The following is a 25,108-nucleotide window of genomic DNA, read 5'->3' as shown; positions in this document are numbered from 1 at the left end:
TCACTACCGGTCTTATCAAGCAGAGATGTCAGTGTTGTCAGACTTAAAATAGTCAAATATATAGATTAATACCACATACGAATGAATGTTTATTAATTTTCATTTTTAGTTTTATTAAATTCAAATGCTTTAAAAATCAGAAGCAAAACTTAACTTTTTTTAACACACATCTTAATTTATTTAGGTCATTCTATAAAATAAAATGTTGTGTGGTTTTATGAAACCACGGTAAAAGTGAAACTGTTCGAACGGTTCCGAACACTGCTTTGTGTAGCGCATGTCGCGTGACGGTCGGCTGCCGAGAAGGTATACCTACTCGGCAGCCGCGATACACGCGACATGCGCTACACAGACCAAAAAGTTTAAGACGATGTAATAAAAGTTTCACTTTAAAAACATATTTTACTTAATAAATAATAACTATAACCTTTTTATTTAGATTTTAGGTAGCTGGCCATTAATAAATGTCAAATTATTAATCATAATTGTGTCAGTGATGAGTGATTTGTTATGTTTGTTGTTTGACTTTTGAGTGAAGACTGAAGTTTTAGTAAAGTTATATTCAAAATTGCCTTTATCGTCTATTTTTACTCTAAAGATATTATTTGAATTGATTAGTCTTATTATGAAAGCGAATCCTGATTCATCCATTTATAAAGATATAAGAAATGTACCTACCTGGTGATTGTTGATGTTTTGGTAAGTTAAAATGTGTGTTGAATAATATGTGTTGGATCCAATATTTGTATTACCTGACTGTTCTACTGTTACACTATTATTAACTGGACAATGTAGATAGAAAATAAACTTACCTTGACCTAGAAAAAGGCAATGCAATTCATTTAATTCAAGCAAACTAACTTTTATTTTTGTTACTTTACACCCCAATATCTCTGCTATCCCATAGAACAGATCTATAATTTTTATATTCATAGAATCTGTATATTTTTATCTATTTAATCCCCTATAAATCATCAGTGTAACGATCAGGCCCAGAGTCCTATGGGAGTTTGCCATTCTCCAAACAGAGCTACATTCCCAAACCTCGAAATTGCATTGAGAATGTATTTGGTCTTGATGGTATCAAATTGCACTGGAGAGCGCTCATTTTCAAAAATGAAAATTATAAAAAATAGGCTTCGAACCACGATGGGACAAAAACGTTCTATCAAAGCTTTCTCTCCTGAGCATTGAAAGCGATTTACTCCGAGAACTGGATTTCAGCGAAATCATCAACGATTTTTCGGCAAAAAAAGCTCGAAAGGTTCCGTTCGTTATCACTAAAATTTAGTTCAGATAATTCATGTTTCCGATTACATTTATATGCGTTTGTTAAATACTAAGAGAATCTACTTGGTTTCACAATAAATTATTTATTGAAAAACTCGACTGAGAAAAATTGTTCATTATATTTGGAAAATAATTTGGGGCGAGGGGGCCTCCACTCCTTTGTTGCCCCGGGGCCTCTGGACCTCTAAATCCGGCCCTGAGTATTTAGTAGTAGTATACTTATTTTTATATTATTTAAATGCTAATTGTTATCGTATATTATGTTAACAGATCGCAGCCGTGTTCTGCATTTGCGGCGCATTAGCCCGCGAAGCCGCAGAAGCTGCAGACGATGAGCCCGCGTTGGAGCTTGTGGCGGCGCCGGCTGCTGCCATCGCTGATCTCTTGCATGACGAGCCAGGTTCCTGGGTGGCCAATCATGGAGGATGGGTAGGAATTCATATAAATTTTGGCCTTCGTCCAGCAGGGGACAAACAAAGATTGATGATGATGATGGTGGTGGTGGATTTAGAGTAATAACAATTCGGTTTTCATTGGTATGGAGAGTATTCATTAGAACACTGCCCTTTTTTTACAGAAATGTATCTCGACAAATTAATTTTAAACATATAAGTGCTCCATATATTTGGTAGGTTGCTATTATTATTTACTGCTTCGCTTAAATTTTCATATACGGTGTTAATTTTGAAATATATTGCAGAATAAACCTCTTTAGGGGTCAAAGACCCCAGTTTATTTATTTGGAATCAGAAATCAAATGAATATATACATATATTTAAAATTACGACGAAAGTGTATATATACACATACACGTACCCCAGAAGGGGGAATAACCCAACACGTGGGATCCCTGTGGGCTGTGAGAATAAATATTTTACTTTATCAACAAATTACAATTATTTACATTAGTTACGTGATCTCTTTGTATAGATTGCTTTTTTAATATAGCATATTATAGCGTATGCAGGTATACATTATCATAAAGGTTAGAGTTACTAGAGTTACTAGTGCACAAATAAAATTTTTATTCGTAGACTTTTTTATCTCAATTCGAAGCAAGATTTTACTAATGCGATTTTATAGTGATCTATTTCTTCACGACGTTTTAAAATGAAAAGATGAATAATTTTTCACATTATAATTCCAGAAGTATTCCTTCTGGAATTATAAAAGACATCTCTGGCTAATTTTCTGTAAAATTTAACTTTTATATTGTTTCTGATTAGCATAATTTCAAGGATATTTAACCGTAAAAATAATTATTATAATATATTTTTCTTTTCAGAATGGACTCATTGAAAGACTTCGGGTTAGTGAGAGAGACCAAAGATCGGAGAAAAATTTGCGTGTAATGGTGTCTTTTTTCATAATAGCTTGTGCGGCACTTTTCTTATTGCGTTTCCTTTGCATATATGATAATGTATAATGCCAATAACAACCACAGACTATTTTATATATCTACCTAGTTTCTAAGTTAATAAAACTATTAATAAAAATTATGTTTTATCTATAAAATATATTTAGCATTCAACCAATAGCTATGTTATGCGAAGTTCCTAATAAAACTGCTTTATTATTATACAGGGCGTCCTATGTATGCCCATTATTTATTGTCTATAAATTTGTTTTGTTTTTTTTTAATGAAATGGATTACTAAAACAATACCTATATCCCATGAGAGCTATACAAACAATGTGAGACAAAGAGTGTGTTCATGACCATCAAATGTTTTATCAGTAAGGTTATATTTAGAGAAACGGAGCACGTACACCGTTCACTCATTAAAATGGGGCGCGAAACTATATTTTGCATATAAAGTAGTATTATCTGTATATTGTATTGATTAATTCATTAATTCTACATATGGCATTCTCTTCTTGCGTTTGAAGACCAATGAGACATGTTGAATAGTCGAATTTGTGTTTATTTCTCTGGTCAGTCTGCATCTGTATAATATTAGATATATACTTGTATTACTTAATTATTATATACCTACTTGTAAAAAATGTGTTGTTCAATAGGGAAAGTTAAATACATATATATATATCATTCATTATATTACATTACAGCCTTCAAAATCACAGTAAAATACAAAACAGCAAAGAACATTTCCTTATGTTAATATTGTTATCTTATTCATTTCGACATATTTTCAGCGAAATCAAAACGGATTTGAGGAAGTAATTTGTGTAACGTGGGTTGTCGCCTGGAAAGGTTTATCACAAGATACGTATACAACATTGGGCAATTTGTAATGAATTGCTTGACTTAAAAATAAATAAAAATATTACTTTTGTTACTCGGCAAGAATATTTCTCCACGTTTCATTTTTACATATTAATTAAATATTGTATTGCACGCCTCATAAGCGAAGCGTTGAGGTGGGTACTACTGTCACTTCGCGCAAAACATCTGATTTTTCAAACTTAAAATGTCTTTATGTATCATACATTGCACTTGTAAGATAATACATACACACACATATTAAGAAAAAACACTATTTTTAACGTTCATGATATTTTTGATGTCATTTTTGTTATTTAAACTAGTTAAAAAACAGTTTAAAAAAGTTCTGTCTTGGACGTCCGTGTGTCTGTATGTGCGGATCCTTTTTCTTGTTAACACGATAGCGACCGAAATACTTTACTAATCGAGTCTTTTTTTTTCTCTTACGCTTGAGTATGCTCAGGAATAGAACCCTTTCATTTTTCAGGGTCTGATTCGATGTGGTTTAATTGTTATTAAATAAACAAAAATAATAATTAAGTAATAAATATTTATTAAAAAAAAATTATGAGGCGTGCACTTTTGGATTTTCCAAATTTTTTTTAATAATTTACATTAAAATATGTAGGTACTTAGGTAATTTTTATGTACCTATTTTGTACATAAAAAATTAAAAGCTATCTTCAATAAGAATACCAACGCTTGTTTCGAAATCAGCAAGCAGGCATGACAATAATATTAAATATATCCATTGGTTTACCTACTTCAAAGAATATAAATTGCAAAGAAAATAATTAGTGAAACATGCTATTCTCGAAAAGCGGTTTACCTACCATCTTCTTAAATATAAATAATATGTATTACATAGGTAATAATAGTATCTATTTAAAAAGAAATTTAATCCAAATTTATTACTTAGATCTATTTCCATTCCATTTTATCAAAATAAATTTCATAAAGCCTACTCAATAAATAATAAAGAATTCTACATACCTAAATTCGAAAGAATTCGTAGATAATAATATAAGTGAAAGTAATGCGTGCTATTAATATTATGTCCATTAAGTATTTATTTATAGATAAGTGTTAAGAATATAAATAAAATATTTAAAGTATATTTTCTTTTTATTTTAAACTAGCGGTCCGCCCCGGCTTCGCCAGTGGTACATATTTACGTTTTCCCTACATAAGAACCATCCTCGTACTTCAAGGAATATAATAAAAAAAGAATTATCGAAATCGGTCCACGCGTTCACGCGTGATGCCGATTGCCGTGACCAAGGAAAACGGGTTTCATTTTTTCATATATAGGTTCGTATACAGGGTGTCCCACTATTGGTATACTAAGCGCGAATGGACTTTTAGTTTTGCTTACACTGATCACGTAAAAAATACTTAAACAACAAAATTACGTCAAAAATTATTTGTTAAACTCCTGTGAACATTTTGTCTATGAAAACATAATCTTAAACGATAGCTCACGTGCGGGTGGCAAAGTTGGGCGGGTTGCTTGTTATGGGTGTACACAGAGTTTTAAGAATTCATCAATTTGAAAAAAAACAAACTCAGCGTATGCAAAAACTATAATCTCCTTTGAGCTTAGTACTTATACCAACAGTGAGACACCCTATACCTACTTATATAGATTTGTTTTCTGAGAAATAAAATCTTTTTTTACACCAGCTATTGTTATCACAACGGACCACCTGAAATCCTACCTAAATAAATAAATAAATAAAATAAAAATAAAATAAAACCTTTTTATTTTAGGTGACATTTCTCCGGAGCATGTACTTTGATAAAACTGTACCTACATTGTAGGGCGTGGAGTTGAGAGTCGTAAAATTTTTTGTGGTTATCTATTGTCCTATGGAACCTAAATCTGAAATTTCACTCTGAGGAAACTTTTGGTTTTTGAGTTACGAATTTTTGAAAATCGGAAAATTACTATAGAAAGTTACTCCATCTTGTTTTTCCTCAAAGTGAAATTTCAGATTTAGGTTCCATAGGACATAGCTTATTATACCACAATTTACGACTCTCAACTCCACGCCCTATAATGTACAGTTTAGCCTGTACTTTTATTTTATACAGGTGACTGGTGAGTGATTTTTTTTTTTTTAATTTACTATCAGAAACAAAAAAGGTTCCTTTACAGATATAATATTAGTGTACAGTTGTGAATTAAAAAACCACTGAGGTTTATAGTAATGTTCGTATACAATAATTTATAAACAAAACAATTTCGGTTTAACTGTAGAATACATAAATTGAGTCTAAAGATTGCACAAAGATAACAGTTTTTTTTTTTATAGATACTTATAACTATAACATCAACTACAGTTTGTCTAGATAATATTGCTTAATTGTATGGGCCCTCTTCACAATGGGCAGCGATGGGCAAGTAGAGGCAATCACGATAGTGTAGACTGTAGAGGGCTTGTTAATTGCTCCGAGGTAGAGGGCCTAATGCCTATGAACGACCGTCATTGTCAGTCATTGTAGATGTTTATGCATAATCGCCTACTGGCGGCAAATATCGACGATCATATTTACTCCATTGAAATGTTACATTTTTTAGGCCTAACCTTGCATTTTTTAGAGGACGCAATTTTATGTTTTTGATGTGTAGGGGGGGTCAGTGAGTAGCTAAAACCAAGTTTGTGGGGTTGCCAACCTTGTCCCACGGCCGCCATCTTGGAAATAGCGGTTGAAATGGTTTTTACGATATATCTCTTAAACTATTTATCTGATAAAAAAAATTGTTAGCATTATTTGTTGTAAATTAAATTTTCTACAACTTTTGTCCAGTAACTTTTTGTCGTAGAACTATAAATAAAAAAGTTATAAGCGAAAACGTTCAGAAATTAGAGCTTTTTATATTTTTCAATAAAACTTTTTTTTATCATTTTACGAAGAAATGATATCAGACCATTTTTGTAGATTGTTTTTCGAGGAACAACTTTTATATACAACATTTTTTCATTACGTCAATAGCTAAGGTTTTACAGCGCTCTGAAGTGAGTACTATTTTTCAGTACTCCTAACTATACATATAATGGCTATTGGCTCTTTTCCCAGACTCCAGAACAATGGAAGCACACTGCAGAACATTTCAGCCCTGCTATTCGACGTAAAAAAAACGCGCTTCCAGACTTCAAGTCAGTTCAGTCAATAATTAATTATTAATAATATTGCAAAATTAATTATTAATTATTATAAATATTAAAAACAATTACTGATGACAAATTATTATTAGTACACACATAATATATGTATACTGTATAGTTAAGAGTACTGAAAAATAGTACTCACTTCGGAGCGCTGTAAAATCTTAGCTATTTACATAATGAAAAAATGTTGTATATAAAAGTTGTTCCTCAAAAAACAATCTACAACTTGATATCATTTCTTCGTAAAATGATAAAAAAAAGTTTTATTGAAAAATATAAATATCTCTAATTTCTGAACATTTTCGCTTATAACTTTTTTATTTATAGTTCTACGACAAAAAGTTACTGGACCAAAGTTGTAGAGAATTTAATTTGCAACAAACAATGTTAACAATTTTTTTTATCAAATAAATAGTTAAAGAGATATATCTTAAAAACCATATCAACCGCAATTTCCAAGATGGCGGCCGTGGGACAAGGGTGGCGACCCCACAAACTTGGTGATAGCTTCACACTGAACCCCCCTACACATCAAAATAATAAAATTGCGTCCTCTAAAAAATGCAACCCCAAATGTAACTTTTCAATGGAATAATTTTGTTGGACCAAAGCTGCCCATTGTAATTTGTATGTCTATTGTCTATTCGTAATCGCCGTTGGCGAATATCGAATGCCCATTTCACATTATAACGGTTTCACTTTTAAAGGTTTACTGAAATATAATGCATTATGTAAATATGTAATTTTATTATAAGGATCACAATTATTTGCCAACAGATTATAATCTCGCGGGAAACTAGTCCGCGGTAGTCGAACGGTGTCATAGACATTTAATAACAGTTTAAAATACTAGACAAACGGTATATATAATCGGTTGTACAATGTACATAATATTATGTACCATAGTAGTATATATTTTATATTATAAATCAGTGCTGGATATTAAAAATAATAATAGATCGGGTCAAATCAATATGGAAGTTAATAAAGATACTGCCAGTTCCCAGGTAATAAGTGTGTACCGTGTACACTGTACCCATTAAACCATCATTAAACTCATTCTTAAGCGGAAGATTACACACATATTCATAATTATTATACCGTAGAGTTTAAAAAAATATTATAAAGAATAGTGGGGTGCGTTTTCGTGGATAAAATATTTATCTTTATTATGGGAGTATTCTTTCGTGACTGTATTTAATTAGATCTGCATTTTTTGGACCGACCAAACGACATCTCACCCAGTTATGGCTGTGGTTTATGGCCACAGAGCTCAGCCACAGAGTGTAATACAAAGCTATGTGTTCAGAAAAGTTACTACAGATATCACCACGAAAGAAGTCCTACGGCGGTTCTATGAACTAAATTTGACATATCGGCCATATTGTAAGAAATGTCTACGAGCTTGAGTGGCTTGGTGGTGGCCTACGGTTGCCGCTGAGGCGTCTTTCCAAACTATACAAGGCCAGCACGCAACGGTGTGAAACTAATCACGTATAGTTTGGAAATAACTTTTTTACAAAGTTCTTCCAATCTATACAACAGTAGTACGCAAATACTCGCGTATACTTTGTAGTGAAGTAAGTAAGAATAGCGCTCCAAAACATACAGCGCCAGTACGCATGCGGACTAATCGTGTATGTTTCGGAGTAAGCGCGCCATCTTTCCATTGCTCGCGTTTATATTATTGTATTGCTGTTTTTAAATCTATTATTACAATGCATATTGTGTATGTAATGTTGCGTACTGATCGTATATTTTTTGTATTGAGGATGCTTGTGTCTTCGTTCCTGCCTATACTGCACGACTTATAATTGAGAATAGTGCTAAAATGTAAGAATCTAATAAGTCCAGAAGAAGACGGTTACGAGGCGACGGAGCCCCGCTTCGCGGGGCTCCTATTTTTGTGTAGTTAAAAAAACACGAACCTAACCTAACCCATAGGTACCCTTATCTGTTACCTATTTATTTTCCTAAGCTTACCTAATAATATTTTTATTCCATATTTAACTGAATCAATAATAATCAAGAAGAATAAAAGTAGATAGATATAGCTGTACAATACAAGTCTCTGATTACCTATATATTTATTATGTCGCTCAAGCGTAAGTGGTGTAGTAGGTATATTTAGTTATATTTTGCGTACTGATCGCGTATAGTTTGAAACGAAGAAGCAAGTATCCGCGTTACAAAGTATACACGATCAGTACGCAAAATTCGTGTATATATTGTAATAACAAACTTAAAAACAGCATTACAAAGTATACACGAGCAGTTTCCTATGGTTGCGTTCTGACTATGTATAGTTTGGAAATACGCGCCGCTGAGGTGGCCGCACTATCAGTGATTTGAACTTTAAAAAAATATGCCAGCCGAATTGAAAACCTCCTCCTTTTTTTAAATCGGTTAAAAAAATGGGCTCTGGTGAAACGACGGAGTTCGTTGGAATAAATAAATAAATAAAATGTGTGTAGACATACAAAATCTTTGGTTTAGTTCACACGTCATCCACCACCATTGCAATAATTATTGTCAACTACACAGGTCAACTAGAATGTAGGTTCACTGTGGTTCAAATAACTTACTAGAAAAAAATATAAGAAACCCTTAGAAACCTATACACTTATATGAGTAAGGCCACTTGCAGGTGGAAACGCGAAATTAGACTTGCAAGCTGCTGTCAGACAGACTGTCGGACATTTCTCGCGGAAGTTTTCTTGCAGATGGACAGGCGACCTAAAGCTAGAATTGTTCTCTAAATTTTCGATAATCTTAGGGCACGTGCAAGTGTATTTCTTTGAACAGTGCTTTTCTTATAAATTCAAATTAATTTATCCATTTAATCAGGGCCTTGTGGGTGTCTTCCAATGCAAATGCATTAACGATATTAATTATCTATAGCTTATTGTTTAATCTATATCATCAAGATGATCTATAGTCTATTAAACAGTTATCCACTCTATGCTCTATATTCACAAGTCAAAGTTTATTTAGCTATGTGAAATCGAATTTGCATTCATTAAAATATATATCTGAAATATTTCCGATCGTTGTCAGGTGTATCAGCAAATATAAGTTAGTTTTTTTACTAGTTATGCTGTGTTTTAATGTTATTAAAAATACGTCACATCATGAAGTGGCGCCCATGTAATTCAAGAGAGAAAGAGAGTGAAGAGACTAGCCTGTTGTTTTGTCTCTTCCACTGACATATCTATTCGTAAATTTTATTTTATTTTCTTAGAACAGCGATATTTTAATTGTTAAAATAAAGTAAACATAATATTAATCAAGTAACACAGAAAATCATGTAAACTATAATAAATATTTATTTCAGTTTACTTGCATAACTTTTAGATCACATTTACCTGTATCGAATGACGTTTGCCTTTATCGCATAAAAAACTAACAATTTTCTATTTCAGATGTAAATGGGAGAGTAACAATGAAGTGTATTTGGGAATATATATGAATTAAAAAGGTTATAAGTTTCAGTGTTTGTTAGTAATAAAATATCAGTCGCAATGATGAAAAGTACGTTGCCTAAAGATAAACCTGGCAAGATGAGGATCAGGGCCTTTCCCGTGAGTATTTTTGAACACATTTATTTGTTGTAGGTTTAATTATAATTCCGTCCTCTCCATTTTATGTGTAAGCAGCCAATTTAGAACTCTTGATGGAATTAATGAAATAATGTTGTAGTATTTATCCTTTTTCTCTTTTTTTGTGTCTATAAATGGCTTATTCCTTCTTCATTTTATATATTTTATGCGGTTAGAATCTAAAATATGTTGTTTATTTACCTAGTACCTATAAGTAATTGTCACAAAACTAAAACACTTGATTTATTAACTTGCACAACTATACTATGAGACAACAGTTTAAATCTTTTGATGTGGACATTATTTCTAATCTCTTATTATTGTATAGAGATGGGGTATTGATTTCCAAACAGTGAAGTGCATTATTTATCTGAACAAGCTTGTATACTATCCCACAATCTATGCATTTTTGTGATACTATTTACTGAAAAGCTATCTCTGTATACTTTTAGATTTGAGTCTTAACAATTTATTTTTTAATATTATGTCTAGATGATCTTAAAAACATTATTTCATTAACATTAAAACATTTGTATCTGGTGTGCATTTTAAGAATCATGTTTATATTTTAGAAGCCCAATGCCCATGTTATTGTTTTGGTAAAAATAAAATTCTTGGAGTAAACAAATTACCATAAAAATGTAGAGAAAATGGAAGCCTTTAAGCACCCTGTCTTTTGCTAGTTTAGATGAAATTAAGGATACTTTTTACTGTCACACATATACATTAAGCAGTTATCTGTGGGATATTATTACATGACACTTAGTTTAAAATTAGAAACATAATATAACTTCAGTATAGAACAAAATTTCAGTAACAAAATGTCATAAATTTATTTGACAATAGAGAAAAATCAGTCAATATTAAAGATTTTGTAAAATTGTTTACTATGTACATATTAATTTTTGATACACACCTATGATTTTGTGATGACAAAAACAAATAAACCATTCAAGATGACTAGAAAATTTCAAGTATGGAACTATTCCGAACCATATTATCAAATGTATCCTGATACATGGGTCTGTAACTTTCACTTAAATAACTGCAAGGCTATATTGTGTTTATAAAGAAAGATAGTAATTTACTTGTTAACTTTATTACTTATTAAAACAAGAAGTAAATTACAACCTTACTGTGATACAGTAATTGAGGAAAAATTAAAATGTAAAGAATTTTCCAGATGACTATGGATGAAAAGTATGTGGAGAGTATATGGAGTTTATTAAAAAATGCAATACAGGAAATTCAAAAGAAAAACAATTCAGGCCTTTCATTTGAAGAGTTGTACCGAAATGCATATACAATGGTACTGCATAAGCATGGTGAAAGATTGTACACTGGTCTGAAGGAAGTGGTCACTCATCACCTTGAAACCAAGGTTAATTTTTTTGCTTTAGTATTTATATGCTATAATAAAGTGTTACTTGTCAAAATAAGTTTAATAACAGTATTTCAATAACTTTATTAAATTTTTTAACATTTTATAGGTCCGTGAAGATGTTCTACACTCATTACACAATGGATTTCTACAAACTCTCAATAATGCTTGGACAGATCATCAAACAAGCATGGTCATGATTAGAGATATACTGATGTACATGGACAGAGTATATGTACAGCAGAATGATGTTGATAATGTTTATAATCTAGGGCTCATTATATTTAGAGATCAGGTAATACAATATATTTATTACAATCAAACCTTCTTCTGTCTATCTGTATTTAATAAATGGAAATGTCCTATCCTTCTTGCATAGTGCATAACTAACATTGGAATAATGTTAGTTTTCAAGTCATTGTTTGTTTCATCGAAAATACTTACTTACTTACTAGAGTGGCGCAGGGACCCAAAGTGAGTCTTGGCCTCCGACAATAAGAGCCTCCATTTGACTCTATCCTGCGCCATCTCTTGCCAGTTTTCAATCTGGAGGCTGCACAGGTCTTTGGCAAAAAAATAAAAATTTCATCGAAAATATTTAAAATAATTTTACTTTTATAAAAAACGAGTTAAAGTTGCTTATATATATAACTAAATTATTATGATTAGTAAAAATATGTTTTCTATGACCTCAAAAGGTGGTGCGTTATGGTTGCATTAGAGACCACTTGCGGCAAACATTGCTAGAACTGGTAGCGCGTGAGCGACGGGGAGAGGTAGTGGATCGTCTCGCTATCAGGAATGCCTGCCAAATGCTCATGGTACTAGGCATCAACTCTCGAGCTGTTTACGAGGAAGACTTCGAAAAACCTTTTCTACATCAGTCTGCCGAGTTTTATCGGGTATGTTTTAGATGTTCTTGTATTTGAATTTAATCTATGCATATACTATCTAACTACATTCATTTTATTGTTCTATTACATGCCGTTTTTTTAAGTTAAATAAGATAAAGGAAAAAAATATCTTAACAGGAAATTCCTAAAATGTTTATATGAAAATCCCCATTCAATGTTTCTAATTGATAAAATTGTTTATATTTATGAATTATTCAATGTATTGCACAACATTGAAATGTTCCTATTCCTTGCCTAGTCAATAAATTGCCAAAAAAATAATGAATTTCTACTAACATATTTTAAAATTATAAAAAAAAATTGTAAAATGATGAGTTTAAAATGTAAAAAATTAAAGGCTTTAAATATTTATTATGTTTATAGCATTGCAGATGGAAATTCAGAAATTCTGGTCGAAGAATATTAGCATACTATTGTAGTGTATTGAATTGCAGATGGAATCTCAGAAGTTCTTGGCGGAGAACAGCGCGGCGGTGTACATAGCGCGCGTGGAGGCGCGCATCAGCGAGGAGGCGGAGCGCGCGCGGCACTACCTCGACGAGAGCACGGAGCCGCGCGTCGTCGCCGTGCTCGAGCACGAGCTCATCGAGCGACACATGAAGACCATTGTTGAGGTGGGTAAATGAGTTTTTTATGTGGTTTAAGAACATTGTTGGGGTAGGTTGATGAGTTTTGTTTGTTTTTTTGAGACAATTGTTGGGGTAGGTTGATGATATTTGTTTTTGAGACCATTGTTGGGGTAGGTTGATGAGTTTTGTTTGTTTTTTAAGGACATTGTTGTGGTAGGTTGATGAGTTTTGTTTGTTTTTTGAGGACATTGTTGTGGTAGGTTGATGAGTTTTGTTTGTTTTTTGAGGACATTGTTGTGGTAGGTTGATGAGTTTTGTTTGTTTTTTGAGAACATTGTTGTGGTAGGTTGATAAGTTTTTTATTTCTTTTGAGACCATTGTTGGGGTAGGTCGATGATTTTTGTATGCGTTTATTTAGACTATATTAGGTAGGTTGTTGGTTTTTGTATGTGTTTTTGAGACTTGTGTGTGGTGGTTGGGATTATTGTTAAGGTAGGTCTTGTTGCAATTTCTTGTGTTTTTCAATGAGGTATGTATGACTAAATATGTAGCGGAGTGGGATAGTTTTAAAATTCCTGTTATTGGGAATAGAGATAGATTGTTAATAGATCTAATAAAATAGTAATTTATTTTATAGTCTTAAGACTAAATGAATGCAACATTTATTTTCAAGCAAGGAAATGCAAGAAATTAGTTCTGATAATTATGCTAAGGTCATATCTAATCTTTCGTCACAGTATGTGTCATAAATGTAAATTGCGATGAGTAGGTACAATTTCGTCATACTGCATATGCATTGATTGACTAGTGTGTGATGTAATAATATACCGTCATTATGTCTTTTGTCTTCCTAAATTTATATATGTATGGAGATTACTAGCGTAGCACATATTATATGTTCTGCAATAAAAATACACACACACACACATTGTTAGTTTGTTATATATTATATGCTCTTGTTTATTGTCTTTGTATGGTGCAGACGAACAACTCGGGCGTGTACATATGCACATTAAAATAATTAGTCTATGTCTATGATATATCGTATATCCTATCGTTGGTTGTCTCTACCTCTATGTAAGTCGCAGATCGAGATCTCTACCATGTTACAAGTGTTATACACCACATTGTGTTATTAGTCTATGAAAATGGCATAGTGCACATGCTACTCCACACTGTGAACGTAGCGTGTGTTATATTGTTTATCCTATCGCTTATTGTCTCTATGTATGGTGCAGATAGATATCTCTATCATGGTACAACACATGTAATTTGTGAACAACATTAACTTTTCCTTGTCTCAATGTATCGTATAGATGGAGAACTCAGGCGTAGTGCACATGTTACTCCACACGCGCACGGTGGAGCTGGCTTACGTTATATTATACGTTATATATATCCTATCATTTGTCTCTTTGTATGGTACAGATGGGGAACTGAGGTGTGTACACATGCTGCTCCAATATGCACACGATAGAGTTAGCCTACGTTATACATATTGTTTATCCTATCGCTTATTGTCTCTATGTATGGTGCAGATAGATATCTCTACCATGGTACAACACATATTGTAATTTGTGCACAACATTAACCTTTTAACCTCTCAACCACCGAGCGGCCAGATCCGACCGCGACACAATAGATTTTCTATTGTGTCTGTGATTCCGGGGCCTGATGGATTAATGTATCGTATAGATGGAGAACTCAGGCGTAGTGCACATGCTACTCCACACGCGTACAGTGGAACTGGCGTGCGTGTACAAGCTGCTGTCGCGCGTGGCGGAGGGGCTGCGCACGGTCGCGGACGCGGTGTCGGCGCACCTAAGGGAACAGGGACGGGCGTTAGTGACCGACACGCACCATAATACCAACGCTATTGCGTATGTGCAGGTATGGAGTCATTTAGAGTCAATTATTGAGTGAAAACTTCTTTAGCGGCGTTGAGCACTTTTTCTGTAATGGGTATAAAATCTTAAACTCGATCAGGACACGTGACCTGATCGAAAAAGCGTAAGACGGATGGATATTATCAAACATGCTCAACGTTAATAATCAAGTTTTCACTTCTGCCGGCACTCCCGGAGTGCAACCCGTCTTTTTTTGTTTGGTGAATTCATGGTGGAAAAGTATGATGGATGAAAGAGGTTAAATGCAAGGTATACTTTTATTTTAATGGGATAAATGTGTTAGTTTTTGTGTTTGTTTGATCTATTAAAAAAACTGATAAAAATAATTATTATTAAAGGTACTTCCAAATTGTTTGGACCTATTTTCTTTATGCTGGGCTTTTATGCAAATGATATTGTGGCAATATGCTAGTTCCATGATTTAGCTAGAAGTTGAAACAGTAATTGAGATTGATTTAAATAAACCAGGAAAAATAGCCTAACATTGGACTTTTGTAATTATACCACTTTTGACGCACAGTAAGGCTAATAAAAAAAATGTATGGTTATAAGACTGAGCTCAATGATTTTTTAAGTATAAACAATTGTGATATTATTATAAACTAAACTTGAATATTATTTGACATTCCAGAACCTTCTGGATCTGAAAGATAGATTTGATCATTTCCTTCACAACTCATTCAACAACGATAAAATATTCAAACATATGATTGCATCAGACTTCGAGTATTTCCTAAATCTAAACAACAAGTCACCTGAATTCCTTTCACTTTTTATTGACGGAAAATTGAAGAAAGGTGAAAAGGGCGTAAGTACATTTTAAATATTTTTTTAAAGATAATTATTTGTTTAATAAGTATGTATATTATATTGAATCTTTTTTATTAGATGAGTGAGCAAGAAATCGAAGCTGTCTTAGATAAAACAATGGTGCTCTTCCGTTTCCTGCAAGAAAAAGATGTGTTTGAGCGTTACTATAAACAGCATCTTGCCAAGCGTCTTCTCTTAAATAAATCGGTATCTGATGACAGTGAGAAAAATATGATCTCTAAATTAAAGGTAAATATTTTATTCTCTTTAAAAATTATCAATAAGAGAAAGCAGAAACCTGCATATATCTGAAATAAAACAGATTGATAAATGAAGAAAAGAAAAAAATTAATGGCGTGTTTGCAGAATGTTGTTTACGAAATATAGATTTTAGATAATTCATTCATAAAATAGTGGGTATTTTTATATTTAATTTAATATTTTTATTATTTTCGATATAAAAAACACCAAAACTCCTTACAAGTAGCTTTGTCGCATTTCCCAGAGAGAAGGATTACTAAAAGACGTGGAACCAAGGGATTTCCAATGTATGATCGGTGACGTGTCGCTGATCGAGTACACTGAGTGATTAACTGCTGTCCCAAAAACATTTATATTTGCTGCAAAATTCTTTACGTATACATATTCCTTGTAAGTTTAGTATGAAAACAAAATAATTGTATTTTGTGGATTAACCTTGCTTAAAGTCTAGAATTATCCTGACTTTGGTATGAAACAATTAAATTGCCAGTAAAGAATTTTGCAGACTTATACACTCAGACTTTAAGCATGATTATGTACTGTAGTTCGGTAGTTTGATTTGGGAAAAAAGTATTATAGAATTATTTTTAGCACTGTATAAAGTGGTTCCTATTGTGTTTATAGCAAATAGTTAATAACGAGAATGATGAAATTATATTAACAAAGAAAGATGAACTTAGTAAATCCTTAATCTTAACCACATATTATTACTATTTATTTTGTGAGTAAATAATTATAATAATTTGTTATAGCACTATGACCTTGAATGTAATTTCAGACTGAATGCGGTTGTCAGTTTACGTCAAAGCTAGAGGGTATGTTCAAGGACATGACAGTGTCCAACACAATCATGGAGGAGTTCAAGGAGCATGTGATATCATCCGGGGTGAATTTGTTTTGTTACTTTCATTATTTGTATGTGCCTACTCTTTGCACATAATTTTATTATATTACTGAATTGTTGTTAAAATGTTGAAATAACCTCTACTTTTGTAAGATTCTAGAGCACAAGTTTTCATGACAAATTCGAGCACAAAAACTGTAATCTATGGTTTTTTTAGGGCCCATTATTCTGACATACATATATCACTGCAATGGTTTATTAAAAAAAATGCTCATACAGTCATCGTAAATGAAATACTTCAATATTTTTTTGTTTATTGTTATTTTATTATTTATTCCGAATCGTAGAGCAATCTGCACGGCGTGGACCTATCGGTGCGTGTGCTGACGACAGGCTTCTGGCCCACACAGAGCGCCACGCCCAAGTGCAACATTCCCGCTGCACCTAGAATGGCCTTTGAAGTGTTCCGCAGGTATGTAACCTGTACAATTTTGTAAAGATAATAATATTATCTTTACAAAATTGTTATATTTTTTGATTATACACCTTATTTTCGATCTAAGGGCGGCCGTATACGAACCGCTTCAAGCAGTTGAGACCGGCGGCTTGAAGCCGCGAGCGCGCGGTGAACCATGGACATTCATTCACTGCCGTACGGACTGCTCGAGCCGTCGCGACCGACCGCTCGAGCAGTCCGTGTACGTCGCTCAGCCATTAAGTGCTCGAGCCGCCCGTGTACGGCCGCTCTAAGACTTATAATGTGACTGTAATTTTTTAAATAAAAATTATTTAAAAATTATACACAATTAAATTCTAATCGCAAAATCAAAGTGCATATTCACTACCAAAAAAAATATTTTTTATCCGACTTGACATTTGGTTACAGCTTCTACCTCGCGAAGCACTCTGGCCGGCAGCTGTCCCTGCAGCCGCAGCTGGGCAGCGCGGACCTGCACGCGACGTTCCGCGGCGCGAGCGGCTCCCCGCCCCGCTCCCCGCCGCACGCCGCGCCCGCGCCCGCGCCCGCGCCGCGCCGCCACATCATACAAGTGTCCACCTTCCAGATGTGCGTGCTGCTGCTGTTCAACAAGCGCGACCGGCTCACGTACGAGGTGCGTTGTTGCTTCCCTAGCGAGCGGCCCCGCTCCCCGCCGCACGCCGCGCCCGCGCAATAACATCTCACAACTGCTGTCAAATTGTTTTTGACCGTTCATACAGATAGGAACGTGAGTGAGCGAGGACAAAAAGAGGAGTCGTCAATCGTCATTTTGAATCCCTATATTTATCTGACCGAGAAGTGTAGAGTTTAATAAAATAAAAAGTAATTAAGATTTTTACGTAAGGTCAGTTGCGTAGTATAAAAGTGTTATGATTTGAAATGGTGAATGAATGAAGAATGATAATTCAGTGACCAAATAACACAAAGAAAACAAGAGAACAATTTACCGATCTCCTTAAAATTTTTATGAAAATAAAAATGCATTGTTTCAGGAAATACTCAACGAGACTGACATACCGGAGAAGGATTTAGTGCGCGCATTGCAGTCGCTAGCCATGGGCAAGCCCACGCAGCGAGTGCTGATCAAACATCCCAAAACTAAGGAGATTGAGCCCCCTCACCAGTTCTACGTAAATGATGCATTCACGTCCAAATTACACAGGTAAAATGATTTTTTTTTTTTAAGAATTTATGCCAAATGAAATTTCTGGTTGGTGATTTTGAATAGTCTGCGATGTTATTATTTATCTGTGTATTAAGGGACAGTAAAACACGCTATACATCTAAAATAAATTTTTGCTTTATAAAATTATTACATCTTCCTAAACTAAACATAAACAAATATTTTATTTTTAAAAACTTTGTCTAACCACAAAATGAACTAATTCACCCATTATATTCACACGCGTAGGGTAAAGATCCAAACGGTGGCAGCGAAGGGCGAGTCGGAGCCGGAGCGGCGCGAGACCCGCAACAAGGTGGACGAGGACCGCAAGCACGAGATCGAGGCGGCCATCGTGCGCATCATGAAGGCCAGGAAGAAGATGGCGGTGAGATGGATATCCCTTCCATTCATTTATCTCTGATTTGAGTCTGGTTCATTGACACAGTGGTAAACACTAGATTATATTGGTACATACTAACTTATGACCCAGTTTTTGGTGTTGCTGAAAAGTTACTTACTTTGAGACTAGGCAAACGAGTAAAGCAAATTCAAATATACAAAAGAGTACAATTAATTCTTAGATGTTTTTTAGGTATGTTATTATATATTAAAACCTCAATAAAATTATGTACTCAGAATAATAACATTAATAAACAAAATGTTGAATGTTCTATAATTCTTACATTTCAAATAAAATAACTCAGTTTTTATAAATATTTTTTGCATTTCCAGCACACTTTGCTAGTAGCGGAGGTGACAGAACAGCTGCGCGCGCGTTTCCTTCCATCACCGGTCGTGATCAAGAAGCGTATCGAGGGGCTCATCGAGCGCGAGTACCTGGCGCGCACGCCCGACGACCGCAAGGTGTACACCTACGTCGCATAGGTGCGTAACCGTAACCGTACCCGCACCTGTAACCGTACCCGCACCTGTAACCGTACCCGCACCTGTAACCGTAACCATGCCCGTGACCGTGGTCAACTCGCGCTTGTACTCGCCGCGCCCATGTACGCAACTGCGTTCTCGTTAAAGACACCTCTAGCACGGCAACAGGGCCGTATTTATGGATATTATATACTGACTAGCTTACCGCCCGCGGCTTCGCCCGCTTTGTCTAAAACCTAATAAATTATATACTAAAACCTTCCTCTTGAATCACTCTATCTATTAAAAAAAACCGCATTAAAATCCGGTGTAGTTTTAAAGATTTAAGCATACAAAGGGACATAGGGAAATAGGGACAGAGAAAGCGACTTTGTTTTATACTATGTAGTGATGTCCAGTGATATAAATAAATGAAGACTAACGTCGTAAAAATAGATCAATGTGTCTTTTTCAATTATAGTCCTTTCCACCTAAGATGATTTCTGTGACACATGGATTTTTGACACGTGTAGAAATGTCTTTACTGAAATCATATCAATTGTTTTCGATAATCGATAATATTTTATATGGAAATTAAATCGATTTGAATAAAGTACCAAAATTAGCTTTTTCGGCATTTCGCCAACAATTAACTAAGGAAACTTAGCAAACAACAGCAACAAAAAGTCAACAATAACAATAAGTAACAATAACAGAATACCACGTAAAGTATCATTATAAAAATGCAACTTATATACAAGGCTGACGCACTCGTACAGACGATTGACTCGATTGACAAACGATCACAAGATGGGCGCCGATTATATGATTTTCCAACTCTATGATTTTTCAACGATCCATTTCATGTACACAAATTGCGTAGGTATTATATTTTTGTGTTATTTTATTTTATTTTTCATTATATTAAACTAAACAATACTGTTTTCGATTTATAAGTTTAAGATGTTTTATTTTTATATTTTTGGCAATAATTCCGCCATAAAATAAAAATATTATGCACTAAAATTATTTTGGCGTTTTAAACATAAAATACGTAATTCGGAACACGATGAAGTGTCACAGGAATCATCATAGGTGAAAAGGACTATAATGTGTCTATTATTGTTGCTATATAATATAAGCGGGCTTAACAATTTTCATTTTAGTTATCTAGACTGTGGGTAAATACGGCCCTGTTAAGTAATATAAAAATAGGAAAAACTCTTCAGCTTGAAAAAATGTTTGGGAAATTTTAACGGCAAACATGACGAAAATTTTACATTACGTGAAAAATACAATTATTATTTTAAATTGAATGTGTTTTATAAGCTGCATCGTGAAAGAATATCAGTGTAAAACATTAATAATTATTCGTCGACTTGATGCTCTTAGTATTAATGATATGATAAACCTTTTACTTACAATGGCATTAAAATTATTATTTTATGTTAAATTGTAATACTTATGCTTAATCATTCATCAAGTCATTGTGAGGACCTATAATATGCCTTCACCTGCTCTATAAATTACTAAACGTAATTTCTGTTTATTTTTTTTTTCCATGATAAATAAGGTTTATAATATCAAAAACTTAAGACTTTGTACTTTCCATTTAAATATTTACTCGGAACTACAATATTATCCATGAATGTAAAAAAAAAACAATTGTATATACAAGTAATAATGTGGCTTAATTTGATCGTTTCGGTACTGTACTATAAGTGTTCCTCGTGATTCCCTAGATTAGTTATGTTAAATTAAACTTCTTTTTATAAAATCATGTTTCATTGACTGGTCCCATTACTAAAAATTCCTCAGTAAAATCCACAATTGGCTTTCATTTTTCAGGCCAACAGTTTCGAGACCATAAAGCTCTCGATGAGTGGACGCCAAGTTAAAGTGATAGAAGTAACGAGAGTATTTAAATTATTGCTAAATAAAAATTATTAGTTTATATGAAATGTTTATTTTATTGCCTTTAAATAAGTCGAATGATACATGGAAATAATACAAATAGTATTAGTGTAAGATATCTCATTTTGTCTTGCAAGTTTCCTGAATTGGAAGGGAGAAAGAAACTTTTGGGCAAGTAAATTTTCAAATGCGGTGCGCCCGCATACTCAAACACTTCAGGCTTACTTACATCTATGAAATTGGTATCGACGGTGAGAACTGTCGATATATCGTCATTATTGAATGTTACGTTTTGTGCAGTGCCTTCGACCTTCACATATACTATTTTGTTTTGCTCTTTAGATACATCGCTGTTTGTATCGGCGTAAGCAATTACATAAGCAATTCTAGTAACTACATTCTTACAATGTAATGCAGAATTCTTTCTATCAAGTATTCCATATATATATTCTTTATCAAACATCTGAATTTGAATCCAATTTTCATCTGGAATACTCTGAGGATTGCCATATGGAGCTACATAAGTTACAGAATCCAATTTAAGGTAATGTAGTATATTATTCTGTATATTTTGGCAAGCAGTTGTTGCATTGTATGCATTGAGAATATCTTCTTTAATAGTAAATCGACATTTGCTTCTCTTGTTTTGCCCAAACTGCACAATTTTATATGACACATTCGTTAATATACAATGACCATTTATATTGGCCGGATGTATTAAAATATTTTTGATTCCAAATGAATTATTGAACAAATGCATTGTGTGATTATTCTCAGCAGTTGAGATAAGAATCGGTAAATTTGGAATGTAACCAGGATTTCCACTTAATTTTATAATGTCCTCTTCTGGTTTGTTGCTCAGATAAAATTTGACCTTCACATTCTGATTAATAAATTGAAGATTCATAGATATTTCTTGAATGTAAAGTTTTATTTCTGCTTTCATTATTTTAGAATCGAAGTAGTAAAATTTATAATGAACTTTTGTTGCAATATTATTGCAGTAACTTTCTGTACAATATGGTTCATGACTACTTTTATTGTAAGCAATGCATTCTAACTGATCGCAAATGTATAAAGTCCAGTTAGTTTGATGAACAGTCACATTCTGAAAAAAATTATGTATATTATATTATGTATTGTGTTAAGATATCAAACAGTTGATTGTTTTATTATAATGTCGTGTTTGAAATGGGCTTCTATAGCTAAGACAACTTACCTTATCACTAGAATTAGTTAAATTTGTCATGGGACTTAATATACTTCCTCCTTCCACATTTTTCAACACTTGAAACATATGGAGATCTTGCAATTTTACAACACATTTAACATTTTCATTTACAAGGAATTTAATTGGCTTCATTCCAGAACAGTAATGGTTTGTTACTATAACTGGAATATCTAAAAATGTTGAAGGTTGAGATTAAATAATATTTTATAGATATTATATTCTGACGTTAATGTTAAGCCTTACCTGCAAAGTATATGGATCCATTTCTAGATAACCATACAGGCTCATTGTATCTATACAATATATTCCTCTTAAATTCATACAAAACTTTTTGCCTGTTGTGCTTATGCCATTTAGGAGACCTATTAATTGCTGCCTCATCAAACTGTAATAGATTATAAATAAACCATATTATTTTATCTTTAAAAAATAAATATATGTATTTGTTTTTACTATATTTACCTGTATGTCTGTTAAGCGTTTATCGGGTAAGTTAGTTTTAGAAATACAAAATAAATTTTCTAAGAAATTTGGTGTCATTTTATTGTTGCATTCACTATCTTCTAAACAATACTGTAGTTGGTTAGTATCCGATACTGGGCAAGCTTTCCTTTCACAGTCAAATAAAAGTTTATCAGTTTCAGAGCAATCAATATCACAGCAACAATTAATATCACAAGTTTTATACTGAAACAAATCACAAGTCTAATTAATCATTGTTTAATTATGATTTTTTTTTCTTTATAAACTCTACCCACCATAAGATCACAATGACATTTATTTGGTTCAGTTTTCTTTGGTATTATATTTGGTTTCATAGTTGTGCTCTTTTTATCAAATAATGTTATTTCCGTAACATTCTCAAACTCAGAGCTTGTAAACATATCAGTACTTTGGAGAGTATCTTCTGTTGTGGTTACATTTTCATCATACACCCAGTCAAGAATTGTGCTAGATATTTCTGTAGTTGTCATGTCTACCAATGAGGCATTTTTGTATAATGTAAATGGAGATTTTACTTTGGTTACAGCATTCTTATTGGTCTGGTAATATAGTCCGTGTGGCTTTTCAGATATTTTGGTGAGTATTGCGTGCATATCACGTTTTGAATGCCCCCTACTAACATTTTCTATCATTTTATCTATTTCAATATTTTCATTTATGAAATCCATTACACAAAATTGAATTAATATAGACACTAATGTAAAGCCTAAGTAAGTGATGGGTTGCATTTTTATTTATACTCCACTCCAAATTGAGTAAAATTTCTTAAAACAACACATAAATTTAATGTGATAATACCTTTTGAATGAGTATTTAATTTACACCTGCCAAAGAGCAACATTAATTATTAAAAGTAAATAAAAAATAATATATATGAGCTAATACATATAATAATTTACCCACCTATCATTGCCTAAACTAATAATATCAGTTTGAGATATTTGGTGAGATCCACCAATAAAATACTGTCGGATCTTGTCTGATATTGAAATAGCTGCAGGTATCCAACAGGGCACATTTAATGTGTGGTACCCAGGCACTGCAGGTATTGTGCTGCAGCCATATCCTAGGATCCAAGAACGGCCCAGAGCGTCTAGACAATTTGTCTGTACCAATATTTTTGGCCAACCTGAAAATATATAAGTTTCATTCATCTAAAGGCCTATGCATAATTATTATAAAAAATAAATTATTTTTTATAATTTCTAGTTCGATATTCGAATCCTTCGGCGATAGATGCGGGTTCGCATCCGCGCATCAGATCGGATTTTCGAATCGTTGTCTAAAATATTGATGCATTTAATGTTAGAAAACCAAAAATTACAAAGAATTATATAATTTAATTTTCCAATTAACCTTGTATTCCTTTTGTGACAAAATGTAAATCCAATGGATGTGCCCAAACAACACTCTTTTCAGCGTTTGGTCTACCTGAGGATGTTTGGCCCTCTGAAGAACCTGACAGAAGTGTCCAGTTTGGTCCTAAAATTTAATTTATATTTACTTTTGGAAAGTTGTCTATATTATGTATTTCAAATCTAAAATAATTGAATAAATGCTTATTACCTGCTTGAATAGTATAACGACAAAACAACGAGTAATTTTCACTAAAATCTACCGCTTGTTGTATTTGCCCTAATATATGCAACTCTGCCATGAAAGAATTGATAGTTATTTTAAGGAAATTAGTTTAATAACAAAGGCGACAAAAAGAGGTAAAACATAATTCAGTCCATCTTTTAAACGGATCACGCAATTATTGTTTATAAAATGGTAACCATAGCAACCAATAGCAACAACTGGGTCCATGCGTCAAACGCGTCAAACTCGAAATTTGACTTATAAGCAGTGCTGCCAACATTAAAATTATTAAGGCTTGGTTCAACATCGATCCAAATTGATTCATCCTGCAACTGTGGTCTGTGAATTACGGTGAATTGTGATACAGTTTTCTAAG

General features: G+C 33.2%; 4 protein-coding genes across 6 annotated transcripts in view; 2 read left to right on the top strand and 2 right to left on the bottom strand.

The window, feature by feature from the left end:
* The window catches only part of LOC149490502 (anti-apoptotic protein NR13-like), a 35,890-nt gene extending 32,226 nt beyond the window's left edge, over positions 1-3,664 (top strand). Inside the window, exons 5-6 of the mRNA XM_089705398.1 lie at positions 1,561-1,719; positions 2,576-3,664. Coding sequence (XP_089561524.1) covers positions 1,561-1,719; positions 2,576-2,716 — 300 coding nt within the window. The 3' untranslated portion in view covers positions 2,717-3,664. The remainder of the gene's footprint in view (positions 1-1,560; positions 1,720-2,575) is intronic.
* A 5,964-nt stretch (positions 3,665-9,628) lies between these two features.
* Cul3 (cullin 3) lies at positions 9,629-23,177 on the top strand. Of its 3 annotated transcripts, none has more exons than XM_089705350.1 (16): positions 9,629-9,764; positions 10,112-10,270; positions 11,472-11,669; positions 11,779-11,964; positions 12,368-12,571; positions 13,018-13,197; positions 14,848-15,042; positions 15,691-15,867; positions 15,948-16,118; positions 16,909-17,016; positions 17,322-17,446; positions 17,861-18,086; positions 18,466-18,635; positions 18,885-19,023; positions 19,371-19,523; positions 21,351-23,177. In XM_089705350.1, the coding sequence occupies exons 2-15, from the start codon at positions 10,211-10,213 to the stop codon at positions 19,521-19,523; spliced, it is 2,292 nt and encodes a 763-aa protein (XP_089561476.1). In that variant the 5' UTR covers positions 9,629-9,764; positions 10,112-10,210; the 3' UTR covers positions 21,351-23,177. The 3 variants fall into 3 exon arrangements, with proteins under 3 accessions (XP_089561476.1, XP_089561493.1, XP_089561485.1); XM_089705367.1 differs by lacking the exon at positions 9,629-9,764 and adding an exon at positions 9,788-9,906; XM_089705359.1 differs by lacking the exon at positions 9,629-9,764 and adding an exon at positions 9,978-9,996.
* tctn (tectonic) lies at positions 21,480-23,879 on the bottom strand. The gene is made up of 5 exons (XM_089705385.1): positions 23,406-23,879; positions 23,110-23,334; positions 22,891-23,032; positions 22,636-22,817; positions 21,480-22,524 (listed from the first exon to the last, which is right to left on the bottom strand). The coding sequence occupies exons 1-5, from the start codon at positions 23,877-23,879 to the stop codon at positions 21,481-21,483; spliced, it is 2,067 nt and encodes a 688-aa protein (XP_089561511.1). The 3' UTR covers position 21,480.
* Positions 23,844-24,939, bottom strand: B9d2 (B9 domain-containing protein 2). The gene is made up of 4 exons (XM_089705376.1): positions 24,718-24,939; positions 24,508-24,633; positions 24,055-24,280; positions 23,844-23,975 (listed from the first exon to the last, which is right to left on the bottom strand). Exons 1-4 carry the CDS (start codon positions 24,806-24,808, stop codon positions 23,882-23,884), a joined length of 537 nt encoding a protein of 178 aa, XP_089561502.1. The 5' UTR covers positions 24,809-24,939; the 3' UTR covers positions 23,844-23,881.
* Positions 24,940-25,108: the final 169 nt, after the last annotated feature.

The sequence above is a fragment of the Colias philodice genome, chromosome 2 (assembly GCF_061535455.1).
Source record: "Colias philodice isolate Cphi_HAF_F1 chromosome 2, ilColPhil1 Martin Lab GWU primary, whole genome shotgun sequence".
Taxonomy (NCBI): domain Eukaryota; kingdom Metazoa; phylum Arthropoda; class Insecta; order Lepidoptera; family Pieridae; genus Colias; species Colias philodice.
This window is presented reverse-complemented; position numbering and strand designations above follow the sequence as displayed.